At 36.9% G+C, this 27667-nt stretch overlaps 1 protein-coding gene across 3 annotated transcripts; it reads right to left on the bottom strand.

Annotated features, from left to right (window-relative positions):
* Positions 1–23632, bottom strand: LOC100723628 (zinc finger protein 14-like). 3 transcript variants are annotated; one of them, XM_063254158.1, is made up of 5 exons: positions 23458–23632; positions 16073–16250; positions 9149–9275; positions 8890–8950; positions 1–7667 (listed from the first exon to the last, which is right to left on the bottom strand). In XM_063254158.1, the coding sequence occupies exons 3-5, from the start codon at positions 9267–9269 to the stop codon at positions 5579–5581; spliced, it is 2271 nt and encodes a 756-aa protein (XP_063110228.1). In that variant the 5' UTR covers positions 9270–9275; positions 16073–16250; positions 23458–23632; the 3' UTR covers positions 1–5578. The 3 variants fall into 3 exon arrangements, with proteins under 3 accessions (XP_063110228.1, XP_023419568.1, XP_013004842.2); XM_023563800.2 differs by lacking the exon at positions 16073–16250 and having other exon boundaries at positions 1–2306; positions 7471–7667; XM_013149388.3 differs by lacking the exon at positions 16073–16250.
* Positions 23633–27667: the final 4035 nt, after the last annotated feature.

Genomic DNA, 27667 nt, shown 5'->3' with positions numbered 1-27667 from the left:
TCAATAGACTTTGAAAACACAATCTTTTAAATTTTATTTTAAACAGAAAAACAAATAACAATGAAAACCAGTTTCAAAACTAGGTAGTAAGACAGTTATAACACTTGATACATTGTGTATTGGTACCTTATAGTTATGCAGAGTACAGGATATTAGCATAATGTCTAAACAATATTAGCACAAAATATTCTTTTCAAGGAATAAACAGAAGCTAGCTATATAACTACCTTAATTATTTTGTATATAATATATATTTTTCCTTTTACCTATTCTTTCTTTCCTCTATCAATTTGTCTTTTCTTTTTAAGTTTCTTCCCAATTCACAATAACTACTGTACATTTTTTAATTTTAAATAAAAGAAAGAAAAAACAGAAAAATCAAGATGCAAACAAACTTTAAAACCAACAAAAGCAAAATGACAGGAACAACAACAAATAAACAGTAGCTATATAGGTTTTCAAAATAAGATGACAGTAATTTAGCAATGGTTGTTACACTGCATATTGTTATCTTCACAATATTTGCTTAGGTTACCAGAAAGAACAACAAAATAGTAAAATGAAACAAAACATTGGATTTCAAAAACAAAGCGGAGGGAAATTCCCCCCAGTGTCACAAGGTACATTAACATCCTCTAACTAGACAACGCCCAGACCACCAGCCCCAGGCCTGCAAAGTCAACCAAACAACATAAGAATCGAGCTGTCCTTTTAATATCAGCTGTGTTCATTTCACCCAGTCCTCAGGATCAGCCAGCTGCTTACAGGGTGGGAGATGCTCTTCTGGTTTTCCAGGCTGCGCATCTGTGGGTTCACAGGAGGGCATGCACCTCCTGCTGAGTAGTCTCCTCCAGATCCCCATGCAGACAGAAAAGGCATTCTTTTTTTTTTTTTTTTTTTAATTTAAGAGGAAAAAGAGAAAAACACAAAACAAACCAAAGCGGCGTAAGGGTACACGCAATACAGAACTACAAAACAAAACAAAACAAAACAAAACAAAAAACCATAACAGTAAGAAATTACCTGCTAGTAGATTACACACTATTTTCTTGAAAATAGTTCCTCAAATCACAGTATCAAAGAACACAAGGTGGACATTCAAACAGGGAGACTGCAAACAGCTGTGTTCAATGTTCCAAAAACATTGATAAAGTCAGCTATTTAACACCCCCAAACACACTTGCTGTTATATCCGTTAGAGCTCCTAGAAAAGGCATTCTTAAAGAATTAAAAACTGGAGTTTTAAAAATCTAAAGAAATTTGATAAAGACTAGTATATCCTGAAATAAAGAATGAACACACAGATAAGTAGAGACTGAGATAGTGATATATGACAAGTACACAAATAACATCCTGATGAATACAAAATGTTTAAATTTTGAGATAAAAAATATAAACATTTCCACTGTCATGTCCTGTATTAAACTTAAGTCTTCAAAATCCTAGGCAGATATAAAGAAAAAGAAAAAAATACACAAATTGAGAACAAGTCAAAGTCAGACAGAGTGGCAAATATCTCAGCCTTGTGAGACTGAGGCAGAGGGATTGCTGCGCTGAGCTACACAGTTAAAGCCAGCCTGAATCATGCAGTGAAAATGAATTAAAAAAAAAAGAACAAATTAAATTTTCCTGGTCTCCAGATGATATATTCGCTGATGCAGAAAATGATTCCACCAAAAAATCATATAATTGATGAAGAAATTTGGCAAAACAGAATGTCATTAACCTTAAAAAAACCAGTGATCTTTTAATATGCCTATTGAGAAATGCAAAATAAATATGTATAGAATTATAGGATAAAAATACTGTAAAATTTGAAGGACAGTATCAAGTAAAATTTGGATTTAAATGAAGAACAAAATATTGATAAATCAATCTGAAGAGGAAAAAATAATTTGAAAGACATTTCCGAGAGAAAGGATTAATATGCATATAGAAAACATTTCTGTTGGCTACACATTGCTGTGATGAATGTCTGAGATGAATTTATTAAAAACATGGACAGCATGTCAGAGCTTTGTGTCCAGTTTCTACAGCCCTATTAGTTTAGGACTGTTCTCTGTTGTCCCCTAAGAGGATACACAGCTAATGACATATGCTTTCCACTGATTGCGCACCATAAAATTTCCTGTGTCTTCAAGTAGTGCAGCATGCTGAGGACCAAACCTTCATCACAAGATTGAGTGACAGCCAGGTGCAGTGACTCCTGCCTGCAATCCCAGCACTCTAGAGCCAAGATCGATGTGAGTTTCAATCCCACCTGGACCGAGCATTTTCAAGGGTACCCTGCACTGCACAGCAAGAGCCTGTCTCAAAAACAAAAAAACACAAAGAAAAACAAAAAACATTTAAATGGAAGACAAAAAATAAAACCACTAACATTTGACACTAAATTACATAGATTTAGAAACTTTTTATTTTTTTGAGGCAGGGTTTCACTACACAGTTCAGGCTGGTCTTGAACCTGCAACGATCTCCTGCCTCAGCCTCCCAAATGCTGGGAGTATAGGCCTGTGCCATCATGCCCAGTGAACTTTTTATGACTGATGGAAAAACTATTCCTGTGTTTTAGAAACAGGGCCTTGATATGCAGGTAAGTATGTCATTGAACACATTCTGTAGCCCAGACTGGGTTTGAATTTATACTGACCCTCTTGTCTCTCTCTCCTGTGTGATTGGATCACAGGTGATCAGAAAGAGACCTGGAGTGCTAATATAATAACTATTTTGCATCTAAAACATAGAGAGGTCTAGAAAAATATCTCACTGGTAAAGTACATGCTTATTAGGAATGATTTCTGGTAATGTTTTCAGCATGGAAAAAAATAACAGATTTCTAAAGTTAACATTTTTCTGTAATTTTTACTTTTTCTCTGTTATAACCCAGAAAATATTTGTAATTCAGATTTCAAGGAAGACCTAAATTTGCAATATTTTATAACTTAACTATATTTGGAATAGGTATCAGTTCTGTTTTATAAGCACTGAAAATGTCTGAATATTATATACATACTTCAAACTTAAGTTCTTCAAAGATACAATATTGAACAAAGTGCTGCATTGAGATTTTAGAAAAAGAAAAATAACACAATAGGAGATGTCATGAAGGGAAAGTCAACAAATAGTCAAGATGTAAAAGTAAGGTGCACCACCTTTAATTTTGAGGTCCTATGAAGTAAATATTCAAAGGTAAATAACTACTAAGGAGCTTTTTTACGCTCATAAGTCATTGAGGATGTCAGTGCTGTTTCCTTTTTAAATATTTTTTTATCATTTTATGGGAAAAATTAAACAACTTCATTCACAAATAAAAGGAGAATAACGATGCACTGCACATTGATATTTCAAAGCACATACTCAGAGTATAAGACATGGGCATAAAATACTCCCTAAATGACAATAGTAGAAGTCTTTTACAAGAAGAAAAACTAGTAGTGTAACTGTCTTGTATTTTTTTTTCCTTTTACCCTTCCTTTCCCCATTCCCACATCTTACTTCCTCTTTTCTATGGAACAACTTCCCACTTCACAATATCTATTGTAAATTTTGGCCCTTATTTACAGTTTCAATTTCTCACCTCAGTGAGTTAATATGATGTTTAAACATTGAGTCACATTTATTTCATTTATGGGTATAATCTCAACTTGAATCCACTTAGCTATAAAGTCTCAAGTTTATCCTTGATTATGGCTAAGTAGAAAGTACTTCATAGCATGAAAACACCATAATTTATCCATTCTTTGGTTGATGGGCAATTGAGTTGTTTTCAAGATCTGGCTATTGGGGCTGGGGATTTAGCTCAACGGCATAAGCACCTGACTTGCAAGCAGGCAGTCTTGAGTTCAATCCCTGGTAGTGATTAAAAAAAAAAGATCTGGCTATTACAAATTATGCTGTGATAAACATATGTGCACATATATGACTATGGTATGATGTTTTTAATTTTTCCAGGAAGACACACAGATGGGGAATAGGTGAGTTGACAGGGACCTCTAATTCTACTTTTTAGAAGAAAATCATACAAATTTCCACAGTGGTTACACTAATCAATACTCCCAAAACAGTACAGAAGGGTTCCTTTTTTATCCCCACAGCCCCTCCAGCATTTCATATTGGTTTATTTCTTGATGACAGCCATTCTTTCTGGAATCAAATGGGATCTCAGTGTTGTTTTCATTCCACATTTCTCAAATGACCAATGATTTGAAATGTTTTCTCGTATCAGTGTCAGTTCTCCCATAACAGTGTCAGTTCACGGTTTGTTTCAAGTTGAGTACTATACGGCCAACTAAATTTGCCCAGCAAATTATGGACGGGGAAGACCTAAGATTTGTTGACAGAATGTCATAAAAAAAAAAAAAAAAACAAAGAAAGGCTTCCCATGTGCATTTGTGGAGGAATTCCGGTGTTCACTCTCACACTGGAAGCCATCTCCTGGCTTCCAGCACTGGCTTTTCAGCCTATAGGACAGACCATTTAGTCTTATGGCACAGACACTTCAGTTTCTGACACAGATTCAAGGGAGCACAATTGTGGGTTCCAGGACTGGAACTGGATTGTTTGGATATCCAGTGCACAGACAGACTGTTTATATCCACATCTGAGCGTGTGTACTGACACTGCAAGACATTCTTATATAATGGAATATCTCACATTAAAACTGCTTCTCTAGTAAGTGATAACTGATAAACTATTACAGTTCAAGATAACTTTATTACACAGGGTATAGTTCATCTGATGTGTTTCAAGCAGAAACACATAGCAGTATCATCTGCTGTATAAATTGTGGTAAAATAATCACCAAATTCAAGTTATAACAATATAAGCATGAAATATAAAATGTTGATTGTAAGAAAACATTTTCTGTAAATCATGATACTGATACCAACAGGAAACAAAATAGGTGAACTGATGTGTCTTATATAATTATGTTGGGATATAAACAGGTATCTAGTTAGGACATAAAAAATACATTTGGTGATCCACAAGCTGTGTGGAAAAATATGAACTTTTTTTTTTGTATTTTTACCAGTACCAGAGATTGAACTCACAACCACATGCTTGCAAGGCAGGCGCTTATGCTGCTGAGCTAAATCCCCAGCCCCCAAAATATGAACTTTTAAAAATACATGTCTCTAAATATGTATACATTTACAAATATATCACCAAACTAAAGCTATCTTTTTGTATATAGAATATGAATCATACACAAGACATTTAAATTAAGGCTAGTAGGAAATCCCAGTTAAAAAGTATTAAAATTTATTTTTTATCAGACTATACCTCACCATATTAGCTATATCATCAGTCTCAAAAATATGTTATGTCAATATTGTTTCTAGGAAAGACTACGAAGTTCAGTTTTTAAGTGACTTTTCTAAAAAACACAAAACACATTCTAGAAGAATGGGAGTGTATTTTCTTAAAAGTCCATGAAGAAATACTGACATCAAATTTTACATTTCAATGTGTACAAGTCTCCATTACAGGAGGAATTTTCACCCTTTTTTCCAAATAGGCTTACATATATAGGGTCACTCTCCAGTGAATTCTTTCACGTAGTTGATAAAAAATGTGTTCACTGAATTCTTTCTCCACATTGTTGATTTACATAGGGCTCCTCCTCAGGGTGAGTTCTATGTATACAAAATGAGGAATTACTAGCAAATCTTTTGCCCAATGGCTCATATGCATATGGTCTTTTGTCTGTGTGAGTTCTTTCATGTATTTGACAAGATTGGTGTGTAGTAAATGTCTTTCCACATAGTTTGCACAGATAAGGTTTCACCCCAGTGTGACTACTTTCATGTCTTTTACAGCTACTCCTTTGAGTGAATGCCTTCCCGCATTGCTTGCACACGTAAGGTTTCTCCCCGGTATGAGTTCTTTCATGTTTTTGACAAGACTGATGTGTAGTGAATGTCTTCCCACATTGCTTGCACACATAAGGTTTCTCCCCCGTGTGAGTACTTTCATGTCTTTTACAACTACTCCGTTGAGTGAATGCTTTCCCACATTGCGTGCATACATAAGGCTTTTCCCCTGTGTGAATTCTTTGATGTCTTCTGTATCCATTCCTAATAGTGAATGCTTTTCCACAATGCTTGCACATATAAGGTTTCTCCCCATTGTGAATTCTTTCATGTATTTTACAGTAAGACTTTGTATGGAATGCTTTTCCACATTGCTGGCACATAAAAGGTTTTTCCACAGTGTGAGTGCTTTTATGTCTTTGACAATCATTGTGTGTAGTGAATGCTTTTCCACATTTCCTGCATATATAATGTTTCTCAGCAGTGTGAGTTCTTTCATGCACTTGACAATATTGGTTTGTCGTGAATGCCTTCCCACACAGTTTGCAAACATAAGGTTTCTCCCCAGTATGAGTTCTTTCATGTCTTTGCCTTTTACTGGGTGTAGTGAATGCCTTCCCACACTGTCTGCACACATAAGGTTTCTCTCCAGTGTGAGTTCTTTCATGTCTTTGACAATCATTGAATGTACTGAATGCCTTCCCACATTGTTTACAACCATGAGGTTTTTCCCCAGTGTGGTTTCTTTCATGTCTTTGACAATGACTCTGTGTAGTGAACGTCTTTCCACATTGCTTGCACACATACAGTTTCTGGCCAGTGTGAATGTTTTCATGTATTTTGGAATAAGTCTTTGTAGTGAATGCTTTTCCACACTGGTTGCACACATAAGGTTTCACTCCAGTGTGACTGCGTTCATGTCTTTGACAAGAGTGGTGTGTAGTGAATGCTTTCCCACATTGCTTGCAACCATAAGGTTTTTCCCCAGTGTGAGTTCTTCCATGTACTTGACAATCATTCTGAGTAGTGAATGCTTTCCCACATTGTTTGCACACATAGGGTTTCACCCCACTGTGAAGTCTTTTGTGTTTTTGACAATTATTATGTGTACTGAATGCCTTTCCACAGTGCTTGCACAAGTAAGGTTTCAGTCCTGTGTGAATTCTTTCATGTATTTTGGAATAACTCTTTGTGGTAAATGCTTTTCCACATTGCTTGCACACATAAGGTTTCATTCCCATGTGATTTCTTTCATGTACTTGACAAGATTTGTGGGTAGTGAATGTCTTCCCACATTGCTTGCACACATAAGGTTTGTTTTCCATGTGAATTCTTTCAAGAACTTCACAATTTTGAGTGTGGCAGGTTTTTTCATATTGCTTGCATTCATATGGTCTCTTCCCAGAGTGAATTCTTTCAGTGATCTGAGGACCAGTGCGGGTGCTGGAGGCTTTCTCATTTTCCTGATCAACAACTATCTTCTCTTCAGAGTGAGCTCTTTCACTAAATTCAGAGTAGGATTTCATGCACTGCTCATGTTGATAGGGTTTCTCTCCATTCTTTGTCCTTGCATGCTTCTGAAAGCACTGGAAATCACTGCAGGGTTTTCTATGTTCATTATATTTACTCAGTTTGTCATCAAATCCCAAATACTCACGTGGCTTTCCTCCAGGGTGAGGTAAGATGGGCATATTCAGTGATAAATGCACAATCAGGGGCTCTCCACAAACAAAACTTTCGGCTGGATTTAAAGCAGATTTTGTCTTGTCTGCATTAACATTTGAAGGCCAAAGGTATACGTTTTTATGTTGATTGCAAGTTTTACATTGATACCACATTGCTACCTCTTCATTTCTGTACAGAAATAAAATATTAATCACGATAAAAGTATCTCCATATCAATAATTTAGCAGCACAAATTCTGGCTCACTGCCTTCTAAGAAATTTTCAGAAATATTTGGCTGGAGGATGACTGCACAACATACACTTCCCAAAGGACGATATTTGCTGGGAATTTTAAACTGGTTTTGTAATAAGTAAGATCAAGTTTCATTTAAGTCATTTATTCTTATGTATATAACAAAGTGCTCATTTTTGAAGCCTTATCACAGCCCTCTATCCTTCTATCTCTTCTTAATTTTACTCCCTATTTTATAGTTTAGAATCTTATGTAATAGAAAACACATGATAATTCATTGTGTGTCTGACTTACTGCATTTAACATTGTGAGGCAGAGTGTTGCTTTTTGTGCTGATAAATAAATTAAGAGTCTGAGCAATAAAGTACATTTTTAGCTTTTTCACTTATGATTTTGAGAGAAATTTCCATTGATCACTCATGTGATATCAGCGTGAACTTCATGAAGTCACCCTGCCGGTTCAGCTTACCAGAGTGCTTAGAGTATAAGAAGGCAAAACAATGTTGAGACTATGCCACCTCCTCACTTCCGAAGAACACAGTGACAGACACCTAGATTCTTACCAGAGTTTACATATTGTGAATTATCACAGTTATCTTCTGTGAATACCCATGTAGACCCTGCTTTGAGCATAAGTATAAATGTATAACTAAGACATTATACATGGTAAGGGTGTTTGTAAGAACTTTAAAACATGAAGGAACACAACCCTCTGGAGGATGCTTCCAACATTTATTAAAACATCAGCATTCATATGCATTTTGAATATTGCTTCCAGATTAGCAATTGTTTATATAACCCATATCTAATATATATATGAGTTCCTGATGAACTTAATATTTATTCTTTTTTATGTGTCTATATATAAAAACTAAAGGCAACTTCATACGTTTTCATGATGTTGATCATGAAAGAACATCTTCATTCCAATGTATGAGGTAATGTTTCTTGTTGCATGTCACTACTGACTTAGTTTCCTGATATGGAATATCTTTCTATTCAATTATCAGGTTATACAACATCAACCTGTATGCATATCAGTAAAATATATGATATTAAGTAAATTTAAACATGACCTTATTTATAAAGATTCCTTGTAATATTTCTGATCACAGGCACTGTTGAGAAGCACTGCTTTTCCTTATGAATGCCAATTACCTCAGCTTTCTTGAATAATTTCTGAATCCTTTTTCCATTTGCTGGCTGTCCCAAGTCCTTCCTGGATTGTAGCCATAGAAACACAAACAGTCACCATATCATTATATAAAAATTAGAAGCAGCAGTTAGATTCATGGTATAATGTTAACAAGACTAATATACTATTCAAAATAATTTTTATTCTATTTAATGAATCTGTACCCATCAGCAAGAACAAATTATCTCTAACTGTAATATGAGAAAATGATGTCTTCCTTACCTATAGCGTTTATATTCTTAAATGTTTCCCACATCACATCTCTGTAGAGCTTCTTCTGGGATGGATTCAGCAGAGCCCACTCCTCCTTGGTGAAGTTCACGGTTACATCCTCCAAGCTCATTGCCTCCTAAAGAATCACATATATTTTTCCTGAAAGAAGGTTCACACTCATACCCTGAGAACTTGAACTCCTTCAAATAAAAATTCCATATCTACACTGTTTCTCTGTGCTACAATAAAAGCAAATTAGGAAGCACTGGTTGACTGGGAGGGTTACTGAAATTATATCGTGGACTATTTCCAAAGTGAAGCTCATAGAAGTAGCCTCCAAATCACAATTTCCAGAAAAAAGCAGGCAGAAAAGTATCGAATGAAGGGTTGCGACAGACAACAGATTACACCTCTTTTGACATCAGACTTCTCATATAATTGAGACATTCTTTCTTAAGTGGCATATAATCAACATTTTGAAAACTGAAGTTTTTTTTGGAAAAACATTAATTGAACATTACACAAAATATACACATTTCATTCCTTTTGCATTTTCACATCACAGAAACCAAGTGATATTTATATTTGTGTGTCCACTTTGTTTCACTTGACAGTGTGTTTTCTAGGTATAAACATTTAGCAAATAGTTTCTCAAATTATCCTCCTCTATGGCAGAGTAGTTTGCCATTGTTCAAAAAACTATCACATCTTTTTTTATCCATTCAATAGTGGATAAACTTTTGGGCTGTTTTCAAGTTTTACCTATTGCAAGCTATGCCTGTATAAATATGAGTGTATATTTATCATGGTGGTGTGGTGTTTTTAATTTTTTTACGGAGAGATCAAGAAAGGAAATAGGCAGGTATTGAAATCATGACTTTGCAAATGCCAGGTAGCCACTTGTGCAGCTGAGCTAAACTCCTAGCCCTTGCCCTTGCTTTTTATGTGCTATAACATATTTATTAATTATGTATGTTTCACCTTTCCTGCATCCCTGGAAAGGGCCCTAATGGGTCATATTTTATGATGATTTCCTGTATTCTGTTTGCCAGATGTTCTTGAAGATTTTGACATCAAAGCTCTTCAAAGAGACTGACTTCCAGTCTTTTGTTCAGTTGGGTCCTTTTCTGGAATTGAATTCAGGATAATGCTTGCTTCCCGATTGATTTTCAAAGTAGGTCTCCCCTTTCAATATCATTTCTATGTGGAGTATTGTCAATAAAGGCCAACACTCACAACATACTGAAGACTTAACTATGCCTTTCACAAAATTCTCTTCTAAACTACTATGCATGTTATGTGCTGAACCATGAGCAACTTCTTTCTTTCTTTTTCTTTGTTTCTTTTATGGTAGCAGGGCTCAAACTCCCAGCCTTGTGCTTACCAGGGAAGTGCTTAAGCCATTGAGCTAAATCCCCAGCCCCTATGAGCAATTTCTTAACGAAAATGATGGGCCCAAAATTTAACACAGCACCAAGAGTTTCCCCAACCCTGACAAATGCAGAACTAAGCACAATTAAAATGCTTCAAGAGTATATTGCAGACTGAAGCACATGCTGCTGTATTTACCATGAGCTATCACCCTGAAGTTATCAAAGGGTAACATTCTAACATAATAGGGTGAGTCACCCTATTATGAAAAATTAAGATATTTTGTGAAGGGGCTCACAATAAAGGGTTAATGCTTCCTCTGTTCAAGAAATTACAATAATCATAGATCTCCACTCTAGAATCACCAAGAACAAATTTTCAAAACTAAATTATGTGGCATAGACAACTAATCACAAATTCACATCCATATATCTATATCTGGAAGATTCCAAGGATATTTCTCAGAATTGTTCTATTTTCAATAGATACAAATTATAACTTTTTTGATATGAAGCGAATTGATGATTTTTTACCTTATGCAAGCACAGTGGCTTTGGTATATTGGTATGAGTATTAAAATATTTACCCCGACTTTCTCCAAAATAGACCACATACTAACCCTTAGAACTGTGTAAGTAAATGAAAAGGAATTGAAATTATCACGCACATATTATAGGATTATAGTGCAATGAAAATGGAAATCAAGAGCAAAAGAAACCACAAAAGACATGGAAATTAAATAACACTCTACTAAACAACAAATGGATCACAGATACAATCAAAGCTGAATTAAAGAGAATCTACAATTAAACAATAATGCCAATACAACATATCTCAACTTATGTGACACAATGAAAGTCCTAAGAGAAAAATTTATAGTGATGAAGACCCATACCAGGAAGACAGAATGAGCTCAAATAGACAACCTAATGTTGAATCTTAAACTTCTAGAAAAAGAACAACTCAAGCCCAAAACTCAGTAGGGAAGGACTCATAAAAATCAGAGTATAAATTAATGCAACTGAGATTAGGAAAACAATACAAAGAATCAATGAATTGAGATTATAAATAAAATTGATAAACCCTTAATCAACTGTATCAGAAAAGGGGAAACCTCAAAATAATGCAATTAGAATAAACAGGGTAAAATCACAACAAATCCTGCAGAAATCCTGATGATCATCAATACTTAATCTGATGTTTTATTCTAATAAAATGGAAAGCAAAAACCAAATAAGAGATTTATATACATATGAAGTACCAAATCAAGAGGACATAAAAATTCTAAGTAACCCAATATTAGTTAATGAAATTGAAAACATAATTTAAAAAAACCTAACAACAAAGAAAACCCCAGGACCTAATAGATATATACAAAGCAGAATTCTAAAAAAATTTAGAGAAGATCTACAGTCCTCACTCCAAAAACTGTTCAATGAAATGAAAAGCAAAGCAATACTCCCAACTCATTACTAGAAGCAAATATTACCAGGATTTCAAAACCAGAGGAAGATTCATCAAAAAATGAGAACTACAGGCCTATCTCCCTAATGATCTCTGATGCAAAAATCCTCAACAAGATACTGGCAAACAGAATGCAGGAAATCCACAAGATTATACACCATGACCACTTAGAATTCATTCCAGGGATGCAAGGTTGGTTAGAAATGCAAATCAATTAATGTAATATAACATATAAACAGAGCAAAGGAAAAAAATCACATGATCATCTCAACAGATGCAGAAAAAGCATCTGACAAAGTCTAACACCCATTCATGGTAAAAATACTGCAGAAAACTGGAGCAGATGGTCTTTATCTAAATCTGATAAAAATCACCTGTGACACACCAAAAGCCAACATCATGCTAAATGGTCAAAACCTTAAAGCTTTCACTCTAAAATCAGGAACAAGACAAGAATATTCAGTATTCCAACTACTATTCAGTTCACTATCACCAATCATATTCGGTATAGTTCTGGAAACATTAGTGGGAGCATGTAGAAAAGAGAAAGAAGTAAAAGGATTAAGAATAGGAAAGCAGCTGGGGATTTAGCTCTGTGGCATAAGTGTTTGCCTTGCATGTGGCACAATCCTGAGTTTGATCCCCAGTACAAAAAAAAAAAAAAAAAAAAAAAAAAAGAATAGGAAAGCAAGAAGTTAAATTATTTGCAGAAGACATTATACTCTACCTAGAAGACCCCCAAAATTTCACCATAAGATTTGTATATTTAATAACCCAATTTAGTAATGGAGCTAGATACAATAAAAAATTAATACCATTTCTTAGTAAATAACAAATTTACTAAGAGAAATTAGGGAAACAATCCTTCAAAATAGCATCCAAAAAAAATGAAGCATTTATGAATCAATCTGACAAAGGAAGGGAAATATGAATACAATGAAAGTGGTCATTCCACCAAAATTGTTATAAAGATTTCATGCAATCTCAATCAAAATACTATTTTCAGACATCACAGAACTAGAGAAAACATTAATAAAATTTATTTAGAACCAGAAGAGACCTACAAGAGCAAACATATAACTGGGAAACAAAAGACAGGGTGCATCGCAATCCCTGACATGAAATTATAGTACAAAGCCACTGTGATACAATCAGCATTGAACTGGCAAACAAACAGACAAAACAAAACAAAACAAACCCGAGGAGTGGAACAGATCAGAAGATGTAGACTGAACTCCAAACACACTCCGCCATCATATCGTGGACAAAAGGGCCAAACATGTTCACTGGCAGGAAAACAGCCTCTTTAATATAAACAGCATTTTCCATGGGTCAAAATCAAACTAAATCCATGTCTGATCCCATGCACTAAAGTAAAAATAGATCAAAGCTCTAAATATTGAAATAGAAACCCTAAATCTACTAGAACAGAAAGTAGGTAGAAATCTTGAAGATATAGGTGTAGGCAAAGACTTCATGAACAAAACCAAGCCCACACAGGAAGTACTACAAAGAATCAACAAATAGGATCTCAACTTACTGAAAGCTATTCCACAACAAAAGAAATCACTGGCAGAGTGAAAATACAACCTACAGAGCGGGAAAAAATTTAGCCACACAAAGAATTTACATCTAGAACACATAAAGAGTAAAAAAAAAAAAAAAAAAATCAGATCCCACAATTAAAATACCCAATCCAAAAAATGGGCATCTGCAATGAGTTGAAAAAACACTAATGGCTAATAAAAGTATTAGTGGGAGTGTAAACTGTTGCAACCACTGTGAAAATCAGTATGGAAATTCCTGAAAAAACTAGGATTAGACGTCCCACTCAACCCAACTTATTCTTGTACTGAGTATCTTCCTGGAAGAATTAAACACATCATATCATAGGGATATATGTGGATAAATGTGTATAGCAGCAAAATTTGTAACAGCTAAATCTTGGAAACAATACAAATGCCTATCAACTGAGGAATGCATATAAAAAAGTGGTCTTTTTATACAATGGTATACTACTCAGTCATAATGAAGTATAAACTTGAGACTTATATTTGTAAACGGTTGCAACTGGAGAGCATACTCATAAGTGAAATAAAACAGACTCACCTGTGTAAACATGGTATTACTGTCTCCTTCCTATAAGAAACCGAAAACATAAATAGGATGGGAAACCTACAATAGCTATTCTGAGAAGTGAAGAAATTGTTCATGAGGAAAAAGGAATTAGGATGGGCAAAATGAGAGAGAAAGAAAGGAAAAAATATAGTTATACTAACTGTTCCTCTTAATTTACTGAAAAGAAAGTTTTATGCCAATATCATTTGGAGAATTTTTTATGCCCATATATTGTACTCTGATCATCTAGTTGAAAGATGACAATACTTAGTGTACTACCTGTTATTGTCCTGTTATATTGTTATGAAATTTTATTTTACTGTTTTCAAAAAAAAAAAAAAAATCTACCCCAGTTGGGCTTCATATATCTGTAATAACACCAGTCTATGTCCATACCATCCTGAACATGCCCAATCTCATCTGTAATAATACCAGTCTGGGTGACTGAGGCAAAAATCACCAGATATATTTTAAGACCTAGACTAGCCAAAAATAGTGAAACTCTGTTGTTCCTGAATTAAAAATCTAATAACAATTATAAAAATGGCTACTAGACCACAAAGCAGAGCTTCTGTGTTCAGTGTACACACACACATTCACAAGCTATGTAAACTATTCTATGTTGAAAAAGTACCCTTTCCATCACACTTAGAAAACTGTGTCACCCAATTTTAACCAAAAACAAGGACACAACATTTGGGTCTCCAATTTTGCCTAAAAAATAATCAGGTAAACTTAGGGGATAACATAAAGTTTATTAATGTAAAGTTTTTCTCAATTTCAGTCTACATTAAGCTTATATTCTCTAACTGACTGTCTACCAGAGCCAGTGTACAACATCTTGAATGTCTGCATAGAAACTTTCTGACATCAAGGGAAAAAACTGCTGGGCATGGTGGCACACTCTGTAATCCCAGTAGTTGGAAGGTTGGAGCAGGCAGATTGTGGCAAGTTTGAGACCAGCCTGGGCTACAACATGAGCTGAAGGCCAGCCTGAACTGCACAGTGAAACCCTGTCTCAAAAAGACAAAAAAAAAAAAAAAAGAAAATTTTTTTAAGATCTAATTTTGCAACCATCGTTTGTTATGCCCTCTACCTGCATTCTACATACTTCTATTTTCTCCTCTGTACATAAACACAAACAAAACCTTTTATGCTTAAAATTCCAATGCTTGCACACTTTCATTTGAGTTTTTAGTCTACTGTATTATTGCTTTTATACATATTCCTGCTTCAATCTTCCTTTGAGTAAAAAAAAAAAAAAAAACATGTCTGCACATTTTTCAAAAACTACAGGAACAATGTGAGAGACGGTGCCTGTCTGTCCTTCCAGTCATACCCAAATCACATGACCAGGTCACTGCTCATCTTCAAAGACATTCTCACTTGTGCTTAGCCATGCACCCAGCTCTAAAAGTTGTGCTGTGGAGAAATCTTCCATTCCTGAACTGGTACTTTCCCTCCCTTATTCCTGGCTTTCTAAACTCTATGGTGAAAGTGTGATGAATTAATTGATTGACTGCATTGTTAGAAATGTAACACTGGAGTTTAAGGCTACTTGGGAAGTGCTCTACCATGTAGTCTCAGCACCAGGAACCTTAAACATTTCTCCAGATCCACCCTCTTTATTTATAAACATTCTCTAATTTGGTAATGTGTGAACATAATTGGAAATTGAGGAATTAATTGTTATTACAATGAAGTCCAGGATTGGGAAGACAGCTTGTGAGAGGGTCTGTATCCTAAACTTTTGTCCAACTCATCATTGCAAGCTTTCTTATCCTGTCACAGGGACAAAACACTAGATACAACTTAAGAGAGCATATATATTGTCTATATCCAACTGAACTTATGCCATATATTGGCTCAAATATTCAAACTAAGACAAAATAATGCTTAAGGAGTATCGCAGTGGAAAATCTACTGAACGTACCACAGTTAAGTAGAAAAAAATGGCAGGGGCTGGGGACAAGAACATACTTTCTCACCATGTGTCCCAAAAGAAATCCTTCCAGCCAGGTCTCATCATCTTAGAGCACATTCAGTGCACTTATCAAAGGACTAAACCAAAAGCTGTGAAGTCGATATAATCCAACCACGATCCAAACAAAACTGTATGTAGGCGGTATTTTAGACATAAACCACAGCACAAGGTTTCCTGTGGGAAGAAGAGACAAGGGACACATGACACACAGTGTCATTCAAACTCAAATACCACACATGAGTCAACAGATCCACAAATACTGTCCAGTTTTCAGTGTACACTCTCATGAGAAGTGACCCAGTTAGCGCTCAGCTGTCCATGACAGGGCCATGGGCATGCTTCTGCCACCTCACATGCACAGCACAGGATGCGAGGACCTGGTGGTTTCTCAGCCTCACCCTCAGACCCAGAAAAGAACCAGAGCATAAGGCAGCAGCTGATGTACAGGAATAAGGCTTCACAGTTGATGTGATTTGGTCTAATTCCTCGAAAGCTCCTTCTGTCTATATCCAACTGAACTTATGCCTCCACCACATACTCCACTCCTAGGGTCACCATCACCACTCCCAGGAGTTCTCAAAGCCCTGCCCATGGAACCAGCAGTCAGTGAATCTCAGAGAGCCACGCAGTGTGAGCCAGCCAAGCTGCCTTTCAGTAGCACACTGGGAGCTTTGACTTGGGTTCCTAACAGAGGAAAAGTCCTCATTCTGGATGTCCAGTGTGCCTGACTGGACAGTTTAGAGAGAGCCAGCCTTTATTTCTGATGTATTGCCGCTCCATTTCCCACCCTCTCAGCTGAAAAAGACATTAGAAAATGCACACTACCTCACTGAAAGGAATCCAATGACAGCCTCTCACCAAAATGCTTCCAAACACAGGCTTCCTGCCTAAATACAGATTTCATCCAGAATGAAGTTCAGTGTCATTGAAGCAGAATTGGCACCTACATGTCTAGAGCTGCTGCTGCTTTCTTACTGAACTCAATAGGCTCTTCCTGAGTGTTGTTTCTGCAAATCTGTCCACAAATACAGTCCTGTACATCCAGACTCTAAGTCACATGATGAAAACCCTGTACCCAAAGAAGAACTAGACTGCAGGCAAGGGTAGGACAAAACAGAAGAGAAGGAAAGGTTTAAAGTTGTCAGAGGATAGAAATATAAACAAGGTACTTGACTTTGCTGTACAGTCTTTTCCATACCTTTTTCCTTACTTTACTTATTTTCAGAAAAAATTATAAAAACACATGAAAAAGAAATTATAATATCTAATAAATAACAAAATTATATTTTACATTACCAGTATTGTCCAAAATGAATCAAGATGAACGAAAAGGAAACACTTTTACTGTCTCAGACAGGCAACCTACTTCATCCAATATCACAAAAACCTGAATTCTGAATACTGGGCACGTTCCTCATGAGGACCACAATGATTGCTGAAAAGCAGCACCACTCTCAAATCGGCTCCTTACAATGAGGCAGGGTCACAGTAAACTTTGTAGTAGAACTTCCCGAACTCAGTTTGAAAGCCTCTCTCCTCTATCCAGTAGTTTCACAAAAACTATCCGGTCCTATAACACGTCATCTTGATGATCAGCCTGACTGCCTTGACAGATGACAAGGATATCAGTAAGGCAAAAACCTTCAAACTATCTGCACACGATGCAAACTATCTGCATCAACTTCAAACTATTTGACACCTTCTTCCCATCACTCTGCAGTCTGTTACAAACAGCTGTCCTTCTAGAGCTGTTTTGTGCATAGAGGGTACAAGGATGGTCTGCGGCCCATGATGTGACAAGAAGTACACTGCCATACATTTGCTTTTCCAAATGAACCTCTTTCTAGTCACCAGGCTTAAGTTCCTGTTTCTAAGTCCAGGATATTCACCTATATTAAGAAAACATTCCTAAATTGAATGACACAAAGATTCTCAATTCAAATCTATAAGGAAGAGGTGACACTGCCTTACTTCTGAGTTCACACATGAAGGAAAACATATTGTGAGATATTAGAAAACAGAACTGGGATGGCAGCACAATAGGACAGTGCACGCATGAAGCCCTGGATTCAATCCTCCCTCATATTGGAATTTCAAAAAAAAAGCAAACAAAAATGCCAGAAAAGTTGCTTTCAAATGACAAAATATACAGATCACATAATCAAGTATGAATTATCCATTTTTTCCTATGCATGGGTGATCCCCTCACCATTCTAGTTGAATTGTGTCACAAGATGCTCTGCCTAGGATCTTAACAAGTTTTGTTTACCTTTTTAAAAAACTGTAACTTGACTCCTGCACACTAGTCCACCCCCTTTAATCATGTCTTTCAAAAACAGCACTTTAGAATCACCTCTACTTTTCAAAAAGTGGCATTGCCCTAATGTCACATGCTCCTGCGGAATAATTGCATTTTTAAATTTAAGCCACCCAGGTGAAGCTGTGTAACAGGACATATGGTGATGATTTAGGTCAATACTAGTGACTTTTCTGTATGATCTGTCAAGTGACAGAAGGTAGAAAAACATACAAATATTAAATTACTGGATCATAGCCTAGAGACTGTAACCTATAAACTTCTAAGATGCTTGAGATCTCTCTAGAGAAAATCCTGTTTTATATCCTAATAATATGCTCAAAGGATAGTAAAACTGACATGCACAAAGACAAAGAAATGTTTAAAAGGTGAAATGTTAAAACTACTTTAGTGTGTAACTATTCAGATCATTTCACTTGATCTGTGTAAGGGGAAAAAAGAGAACTGACAATAACTTAAACACAAAGAGTTCATTAAATTTGTAATAAACAAAGCCTTCTTCAAAAACCCTTAAACAATGTTCTAACCAAAACTTTCAAGTTGCTTAATCCTGATAGCCACAAATATTTGGAGATTTCCAGACAGAAAAACTGAGATCTAAACTGTTCTTCAACTATACATTCAAAAAAGCAAAAACACTGAGTTCTATGATTCATTCCAGCAATTCGAATAAAAAAACAAGAGGGAAGATTGTGAGAATGTCTCTTTGGCCATGCTGGGTAAAAGCAGGTGATACAGGAACACAAATTTGAGTAGTCTAAGATCTAAACAAGTTCTATGGGAACTGTACAAGCACAATTATGATCTCAGAATGTAACTTCAGATGTCAGAATTCAATGGAATTATTAGAGATTTATTCCTGTCTCCAAACCTGATACACTTGTTTCAGTAGGCACAGAAAGAAATTGCAGTACACATTGGTTGGAAATGCTATAAGTAAAATCAGTGCTATTCATCTCTCCTTGTGTGTGAAATTTGGCAATTCACCAGAGTTCAGGCCAAACACACTACCCCACTATAAATTTCTGGGTCTGCCTCCAAACCTGTGTCCCTCAGAGTGCGCATTTTAAGCAGCTAGGACAAACCATATCCAATGAGACATTTGGCCATGAAGTTGTACTTAACCTCACTGCTGCATACACCTGCTAAATTTTTCACAATATGTATGTCAACTGATGGGAACTTTATCAAGTATCAATGACACTTGCAGCTATAGAATCAAATGAGTCCATAAGGATTATCTACAAGATTACTTAGATGTTCAGAAGAGCACATTATCCAAAAGATTAAATTACCTCTGAAAGAGTTGACACTGTAATATTACACAAATTCCAACTGAATATATTAAAAATATTTGGTTTTCAAATTGGAATTTCTTGTCTTCTAAGCTCTGGAGGCTTCCTAGCCAGCCCATGAACACATAGCTCTTTGCACACAGTGACCTTGGTGAGTGCACCAGAATTCATTCTTCCTGACCAGCAATAAGCAATGGTCAATGAGGACATATGATAAGTAAAGCAGCCACAGTGTCCCTGTGGAGTGAACAGAACACTACAGGAACCAAGTTCTGTATCTGAGGGCACAGGTGTGTCTTTTGTCCCATTTTAGCAGTGTGAAATGAGAATGTTTATTACATTTCTCTATTGGGTGATTCACCAAGAGTATCAATTCAAATACAAGTAGAGCTCATGAGGTCATTATGAAGCATTATGAATCTAGCGCACAATATGTCCTGCACATGAGAACTGCATTTTTTCTAAGTGTAGGACAGTAGACTACAGACACAGGGTTGGAACTTAAACGGCATGCAGGAGGAATAATTCCAGTGTTGGAAGGCATATGATAAAGTTTAGAACAGTAAAAAGAGTGCGTATAATCAGCATAAATTAAAAGTGGAAATGGAAATGCTTTCCCTTCAACCTTGCATGTGCTTTGTGTCTTGTATTTTAACTACTCAGCCCTATAACTTTCATTGAAAATTTCCATCCTATTGCGTTGTCCTGGTGATATAATCCAAAGAATGCAACCCCAAGTGGGGCAGCTCTTTATAAAATGGAAAAAAAAAAAAAAAGCAAAGCATATTTCCCCCTTTCCAATTATACTGTTTCCCTAATTTGGTTGCTCAAGATAAATGATTAATGAACATTCAAAACAAGAAACAGCCTGATGAATGCCATGCTCAACTGTACACTATACAAAGTTTGAAGATGCCTTTACTGATGCTACTTGATTTACAAAGGGAAAATATTTTTATCAACCTAAAGGCAACTGAAAATAAAATATACTGAAAGGTATAGAATATAAGCAAACATCAGTGTTAAACCTTGGATCTTTTAAACCTGTCTTGATGATCATTTGGGGAATTTTATGTAACAGAAAGCAATATTGATAATAAAACACTATATATCTCATGCGTGTTATTTCACAGAGTACACTTCTGTTTCTGATTAAGCAGGACTCATTACTGCTATCCACCACCAAGAGGGAGTACTACAGTATGTGCCACTAGGTTTGATCAGTGAGTATACAGCAAAATTAAAAGTAAGATTGGCACTAAATATTTTTCATTTGCCCTGCATCACTGGAGATTCACTCGGGTTTCTCACACATTATACCAGTTTAGAGTTGAGGCACACCCCCAAAACATTCCATTTAGAAAAATAGTCTTGGTCACTTATTCAGCTTGGTGAGTTCATACTCTTGTCTAAGTTTCCCAAGCAGCTGGAATTAAAGTTGTGCACTACCAAGCCTACTGATGTTTACTGAGATCTAGGCTAAATCATGGTGATTTAAGAACATCAGCCTCAAACTAGCAAGGTGACACATGTCTGTGCTCCCAACAGGAAAGGAGGTGTAAACTATTAAAATGTCTTGCAAACCTTGGCAACTTAATAAGATCTGGACTCAAAAAGTTAAACAAAAAAAAAAAAAAAATAGAGAAGGAAAAGGTGAAGAACTTCTGGGGATATATCTCAGGGTAAAATTGTTGTGTTCACTCTGTACAATGAAAAAGCTCAAACACATATTGCAAGTTTTTCTGTCCAAAAGAACCCCTTCTCATTCTACATCAGTGATGATGTCTACCACCACCCTTTTTGTTTGTTTGTTTGTTTGTTTTCGCTACTGGGGAGAGAATTCACGACCTTGTGCTTGCCAGACAGACACTTATACCACTGAGCTAAATACTCAGCCCTGTCTACCCTAATTTCCTAATTTCTAATTCTGCCTCAAAAATGATTAGCTGGGTTGATCAGTAGCCACGGAGAAATATTTACCTGTTTCTAAACTGTCCTTTTGTAGGCCTCTGACCTTTGACCTATCTTAGAACAGAAAATCTAGCAGAAAATCCTTCATTTATTATCACACTGAGAATAATCTGACTTCTGGAAACTTAAAGTTGTAAAGCTGATCATTTTTGCCACCTTTCCAATTTCCCACTCTCCCAATTCTTTTCACATTCATTTGCTCTTGCCTATTCAAAAACTTTCATTCTATTAATTAAAGTCCCAACAGATTAAACTATGTGTATTTATCCCTACTTCAGTAATTGTGTGTGTGTATGTGTGTGTGTTTGAGACAAGGTTTCACTACTCAGCTCAGTGGCCTTGAAGTCACTCTGTAGCCCAGGCTGGCCTGGAACTCAAACATCCTCATATCTCAGCTTCCCAAGTGATGGAATCACAGGCACAGGTCACACCTGACCAAGTACTTCTTTTATATAAATATCTCACTTGATTTTTCAATTTTTAAAAGTGTCTAGAAACAGCCCTCAGACTATGAAGCAATTGTTTCAGAGATGATTCCCCTTTCCCTTTCCCATCATACAAGGTAACAACTTCACATTCCTGTAGATGACTCAGTTCAAAGCATTTCTCAGTGTGAGTTTAAGGCATAGCCCCTTCCAGAAGTTCTTCTTAGCAGAAACACTTGCCATTCCCTTGGAAGGAGATTAACATCTTTCTTTTATGCTAAACTCTATGGAAAGTTCCATTGAAATAGTATACGTGTAAAAAATTGTTTTATTAACATATAAATAAGGCATTTAACAAGAGAAGGCCCTGAGATACAACTGGGAAATTAGCCATTTTGCAAAGTCTTAAAATGAGAATAGAAAGTTGAACCAGCAAAACTTGCTGCCTAACAAGGAATGCAGATCCTCTACTAAAAGGAGTTGCAGCCATGCCTTACTAAGCTCCTGAGTTTCCAGGAACTAAAAATGCAAAATAACCAGTGTTTCCCTAAAACCTGTTTCTTTTCACAGTGCATGATGAGTTACATCGCCCGAGTTTAGACCTGTTGCTTTAAATCCAGGGAGGCATGTGTGACAGGTGCCCACTAAACAACTGAAAATATATTTATAATGCTATACTTATCCTCAGATATCTCTAGATAGCATGGCTATCTAGAGATAGGGCCACTCAAGAAAATTTCGAAAATCAAGGAGCTTCCTACTTATTTCCAATAAAGTCTCTCCTAACATCTTTTTCTTTTTGTTCACATCATTCCAGAACGTTGTTAGACCACGAGCTCTGTTCACGCAATAATCACCACTGCAAACAGAGGTCTCACGTAAAATATTATAGTGATGATTTCTTCACTGCTGAGTATGAAACTCCTGTCTTCCCAAAGCTGCGACACACTGCAGAGTGGTGGAGACACAGCGGTGTTTAGGACAGAACAAGAAGGCAGGGTCGCTTGTGGCAGCGCACGCCTGTCATCACAGCAGTTGGAAGGCTGAGGCAGCAAGAGTACTGCGAGTTCAAGGCCAGTTTGGTAACATAACGAGTTCAAACCAGCCTGAACTACATAGCAAGCCCCGTTTAAAAAAAACTGATAAATAAACAAGCTGAACTGTCACAGTGTACTGCCTTATGCTGGAGACTCAGAACTCTCCCTGCCTGAGCAGAGAACACGTTACACAAGAACACGCAGCCCCAAAGACGAGGAAGACCCCGTGTCGGAGTTCAGCAGGGAGGCTGCAGGCTGTCACGGCTCTTTCTGACACTTCCATCCGGAACGCACCCCCATCCCATTCCACCCCCAGCGCCCGTCCCACAGCATTACCATTGCGTGGCTTGAGGGTCTCCCGGGATCCTTCGTGTGCACGCTGCAGCCAGGACAAATTAGAGAAGGCAGTTGAAAAAGACAAAAACAAATTAAAATAGAAAGGGCGGTCTAGACAACTGGGGTCTCTCAGCAATGAACTCAAAAGAGCTCACTGCAGCGCCATGACACAGGAAGTGCCCGCCCCCTAGGCTCACCTGATTGGGTACTTCGCAGAGCCAGCCTCCATCGCTAATTGCTTAATTGCCAATCATCGGGGCTGAAAGTGAGGGGAGAAACAAACTTCTGAGAGCAGGGGTAGACTTAACTGATAGCTCCTAGCCTAGGAAACTCAGGACCAGTCGTTTTCCTTAGATTCCCCTGTCACCTTGTGTGAGGAATGCTTGCCTTTAAGGGCTTTGCTCCTGGCTTTTCAGAGCGCCCTGGTTTTCGTAATGGACTCTGTGGACTCTTCTGGAAAATGGGTCATAAATGTTCTCAGAAGCGTCCAGGGTCAATGTCCTATGGAAGAATCCCACCCCTGATGACCAATAATATCATGCAGGCAGGCCAGGATTAAATGGAACAGAGGGAGGCCTTGCTGTTAGGAATGAGGCAGTCAATTTCGTTGGCAAGACTTCCACCCTGTCTCTCAATCTACTCATTTTCATCCAGCAAAATGTATATATGGCCCCAGAGAGGAGTACAAGCATCGCGTAAATAAAGAAATTAGAGTGGCATGATAGCAAGACTCTGCAAGAGTAAAAATGAAAGAGCAGCAAGCATTCCACCTCCCTCAGACAACATTCACAGTTATCCATGTTTGTAAAAAATACTTCACTCCTGAAGATAAACCTAATTCCTAGCATGAAGGTCAACAGGATTGGAGAAACAGCGTCACATTTGATCCATGTGATCACTGCCTGGTGATGAGACTGGTTTACAAAAAGGACTTTTAACGGTAAGCTCCCCATTCTGTGTCGTGGGGCATGAGGTTGAAATTCTCCACCTTGTAACAGTCGTATTCCTCGAACAAAAATACATGGGGTCAGGATACAGTTGTGTGACTAGCTTATTTTGCTTGACAGATACATGATATATCAGTAAAACACACTTCTTGAGGGTCTGGCTGAGGCATGATAGTATGACCTAAGGGACCAAATCTAGACTCTGGGCCCTTCTTCTCTGTGTTTCCCTTCTCTCTGGATCCTGGGTCTCTAAAAGTCAGTATCTTTGTCCTTTATGTCTATGTACTGTGACATTTCAGGAATAGAAGATTGTTGTCTTAGAAATAATGAAAAATAAACATTTTCATTTGCTTGTTGTTGTTGTTCTCCTGCTCCTCCTCATCCTCTTTCTTCTTTTGGAACTGTTTTGGTGTTTTTTGGTACCAGAAATCAAACTCATTATTGCCAGGCTTGTGCTGAATTGCTGAGCTATATCCCTGGTGTCATTTGCATTTTATGTCAGGACTTTTTCCTTGTGACAAGAGTAACTGTGACAAAAACTTAATAAAATTCCTATTAGGTATCTGTTATCCACAAACTTTCAAATACGTCAATTTTTTTCTTCAGAAAAGCATACAATTTAATTTTTCTGTGTGAATATTGAAAACTAATTTCTTTCATGTGCACATATTTTAGTTTGAATGCTTCAGTTCTTTGCACATCACAGTGACTTTGTCGCTGTACAATCTAAATAAGCAGAGATAACTCACTACATACAGACATCTGGCCCTAAACACACACATGGCTTCAGATACCTCGTATCTTGTTGCAAAGCATTATGCAAGCTACTGATGGTCTAATTATTAGCTATCAGTTAAAATTCTAGGTGGCAAAATCTATGAAGAATATCCACAATGATGTTATGTTATATATGACAATGATTTCTGAGAAAACATTCTAAAAATCCTTACTAGACTGATATGAGCTAACATCCTAATAGTTCTATCTGGAAGTACCCCCGAAGTATACAGGCTTTCTATTTCATTGGTAAATTCGTTCCACAAGTCATCACTTTATCCTAATCATAAATATGTATGTTTCAGGGCTCATTTATGTATAATCATTTCCAGATGTTTTCTTTCATGACATAGCATTTCCAGATGACTAAACTTGATGACCCAGGCAGAGGCAAGACCAGGCTCCAGACTGGCCATGTCCTGAAGTTCTTGGGGGTGAGGACAATGAGAGGATGGAGAAAAAAACACTTAAGTAGGAATACAGAAAACTGGCAAAATGGAGCTCTGTTTCCTGATGGGAAGAAAGGAAAGGAGAAGGAAGAGTAGGAGAAGAGAGTTCCAATGGCTGCAGCATGTTTATTTTGTACACGTGGAAGTTGGAATACCATGTGAAACCCCTTCCCCTGAGAGCTTATTCCCTTAACTTGCCTCAGTGCCTGGTGTTCTTGAGACTAAAGCAGCTCATTCATGTGACTTTTCTCAGGCACTCTGCGATCTTGAGGCTGGCCTTGCTCCTGCCAGGATTATGATCCATCTCCAGCTGCAGCTGTGCCCTACAGTTTTAACATTGCCTGAAAAATTCCTTTCTTCATTCAAACTACTACAAGTAAAATGCCACCCCATTCACTAAACCATTGGGATTCACCCTGCCTTATTTTATCATTTTTATCGGTACTGGGGATCGAACTCAGGACTGCCTGCTTGCAAGGCAGGTGCTTATGCCACTGAGCTAAACCCCCAGCCCCAACCCTGCCTTATTTTATAATGTCACAACAACTTGTCCTTTTAAAAATTTTCTCATAATGCCACCACTATGAGTTTCATGGTCATGTGATTTAGAAATATTATGCATGCAGTGAGACAGGAATAAGTATGGACACAGCTCTTCTGTGGTCTAGGCTTATCATGGTTCTAGTGGAGAACTCCTCTTACACCTAGCATGACATTGCAATAAAGTGTGATAAGGTAATCCAAGTGTTCATCCAAGTTTTTTCACATTGCAATAACATGGCAAGCAGTGAAAGAAGACATCTACATGTGATTATATATCAAGAGCCCTGAAACATATGTATTTATGATTTGGGTTAAATGATGACATATAGATTCAATTTACAGATAGAAGAAACAGCATGTATATCTGGGGGGTATGTGCAGATGGAACTGGTAAGATATTACATCATGTGAAGCTGGTAAGGATTTTTAGAGTGTTTTCCCAGAAATCCCTGTTGTATGTAACTTCACATCATTGTGGATATTCTTCATGAGTTTTTCTGAGTTACTACCTACTAGTGTAAGTGGTAGCCAATAATTAGACCATCCTTAATTTGCATCATACTGTGCATCAAAATACCAGGCGTCTGAAGTCACACATTGATATTATGTATGTATTTAGGTCCAGATGTCTATATGTGGTGAATTATTTCTGCTTATATTCATCGCACAAGGGCAAAGCTATGGTGATGGGCAAAGAATTGAAGCAATCAAACCAAAATACGTGCACATGAAAGAAATTGGTTTAGAATATTTACACAGAACAACTCAATTGTATAATTTTCTGAGGAAAGAATTGATGTATTTACAAGATTGTTGTAATAGGGACTGTAATAAATTTTTGTTGTTGATTTTGTCACAGGAAAAAATTATTGACATAAAAAGCAAATGAAGAGACCAGGAGTACAACTCAGCAGCACAGCAACTGACTGGTAAGCATGAAATCCTCAGTTTGATTCCCAGTACCAAAAAAAAAGCAAATTAAAAAGTTGATTTTGTCATCATTTCTGAGACTGTAGTCTTCATTTGAACAATTCCAATGCAAAAATATCATAGTAAATATAAATATAGGATAAACATACTGACTTCAAGAACCACCGGATCCAGATAAAAGAGAAACAAGCTGATAGGAATGGGCCAGGGTCAAGGTTTGGTCTCTCTGGTGACACTATCTTGTCTTGGCAAGACACATTAAGAATTGCGAGGTACTAAGATCCCTTACATTTCTCATGCAAAACAAGCTAGAAACACAAGTGTATCGCCTGACTCCATGTATTTTTTCTTCAAGGAATATTGACGTTAAAAGATGGGGAATTTCAATCTGTGATGAGTCATAGCAGAACACCAGGAGCTTACAATTAAAATCCTTTTGTATCTCAGTCTCATCACCAGGAAGTTTTCAAGTAGATCAAATGTGGGGATGTTTCTGCAATCTTTCTGGCCCTCATGCTGGGAAATAGGTTTATCTTTGGAAATGAAGTATTTTTGTGAGGATAG

Source organism: Cavia porcellus, unplaced genomic scaffold (assembly GCF_034190915.1).
Source record: "Cavia porcellus strain 051 isolate PalLab524CR breed Dunkin Hartley unplaced genomic scaffold, mCavPor4.1 scaffold_8, whole genome shotgun sequence".
NCBI lineage: Eukaryota > Metazoa > Chordata > Mammalia > Rodentia > Caviidae > Cavia > Cavia porcellus.
The sequence above is the reverse complement of the archived record's forward strand: the minus strand, read 5'-3'. Positions and strand labels throughout refer to the sequence as shown.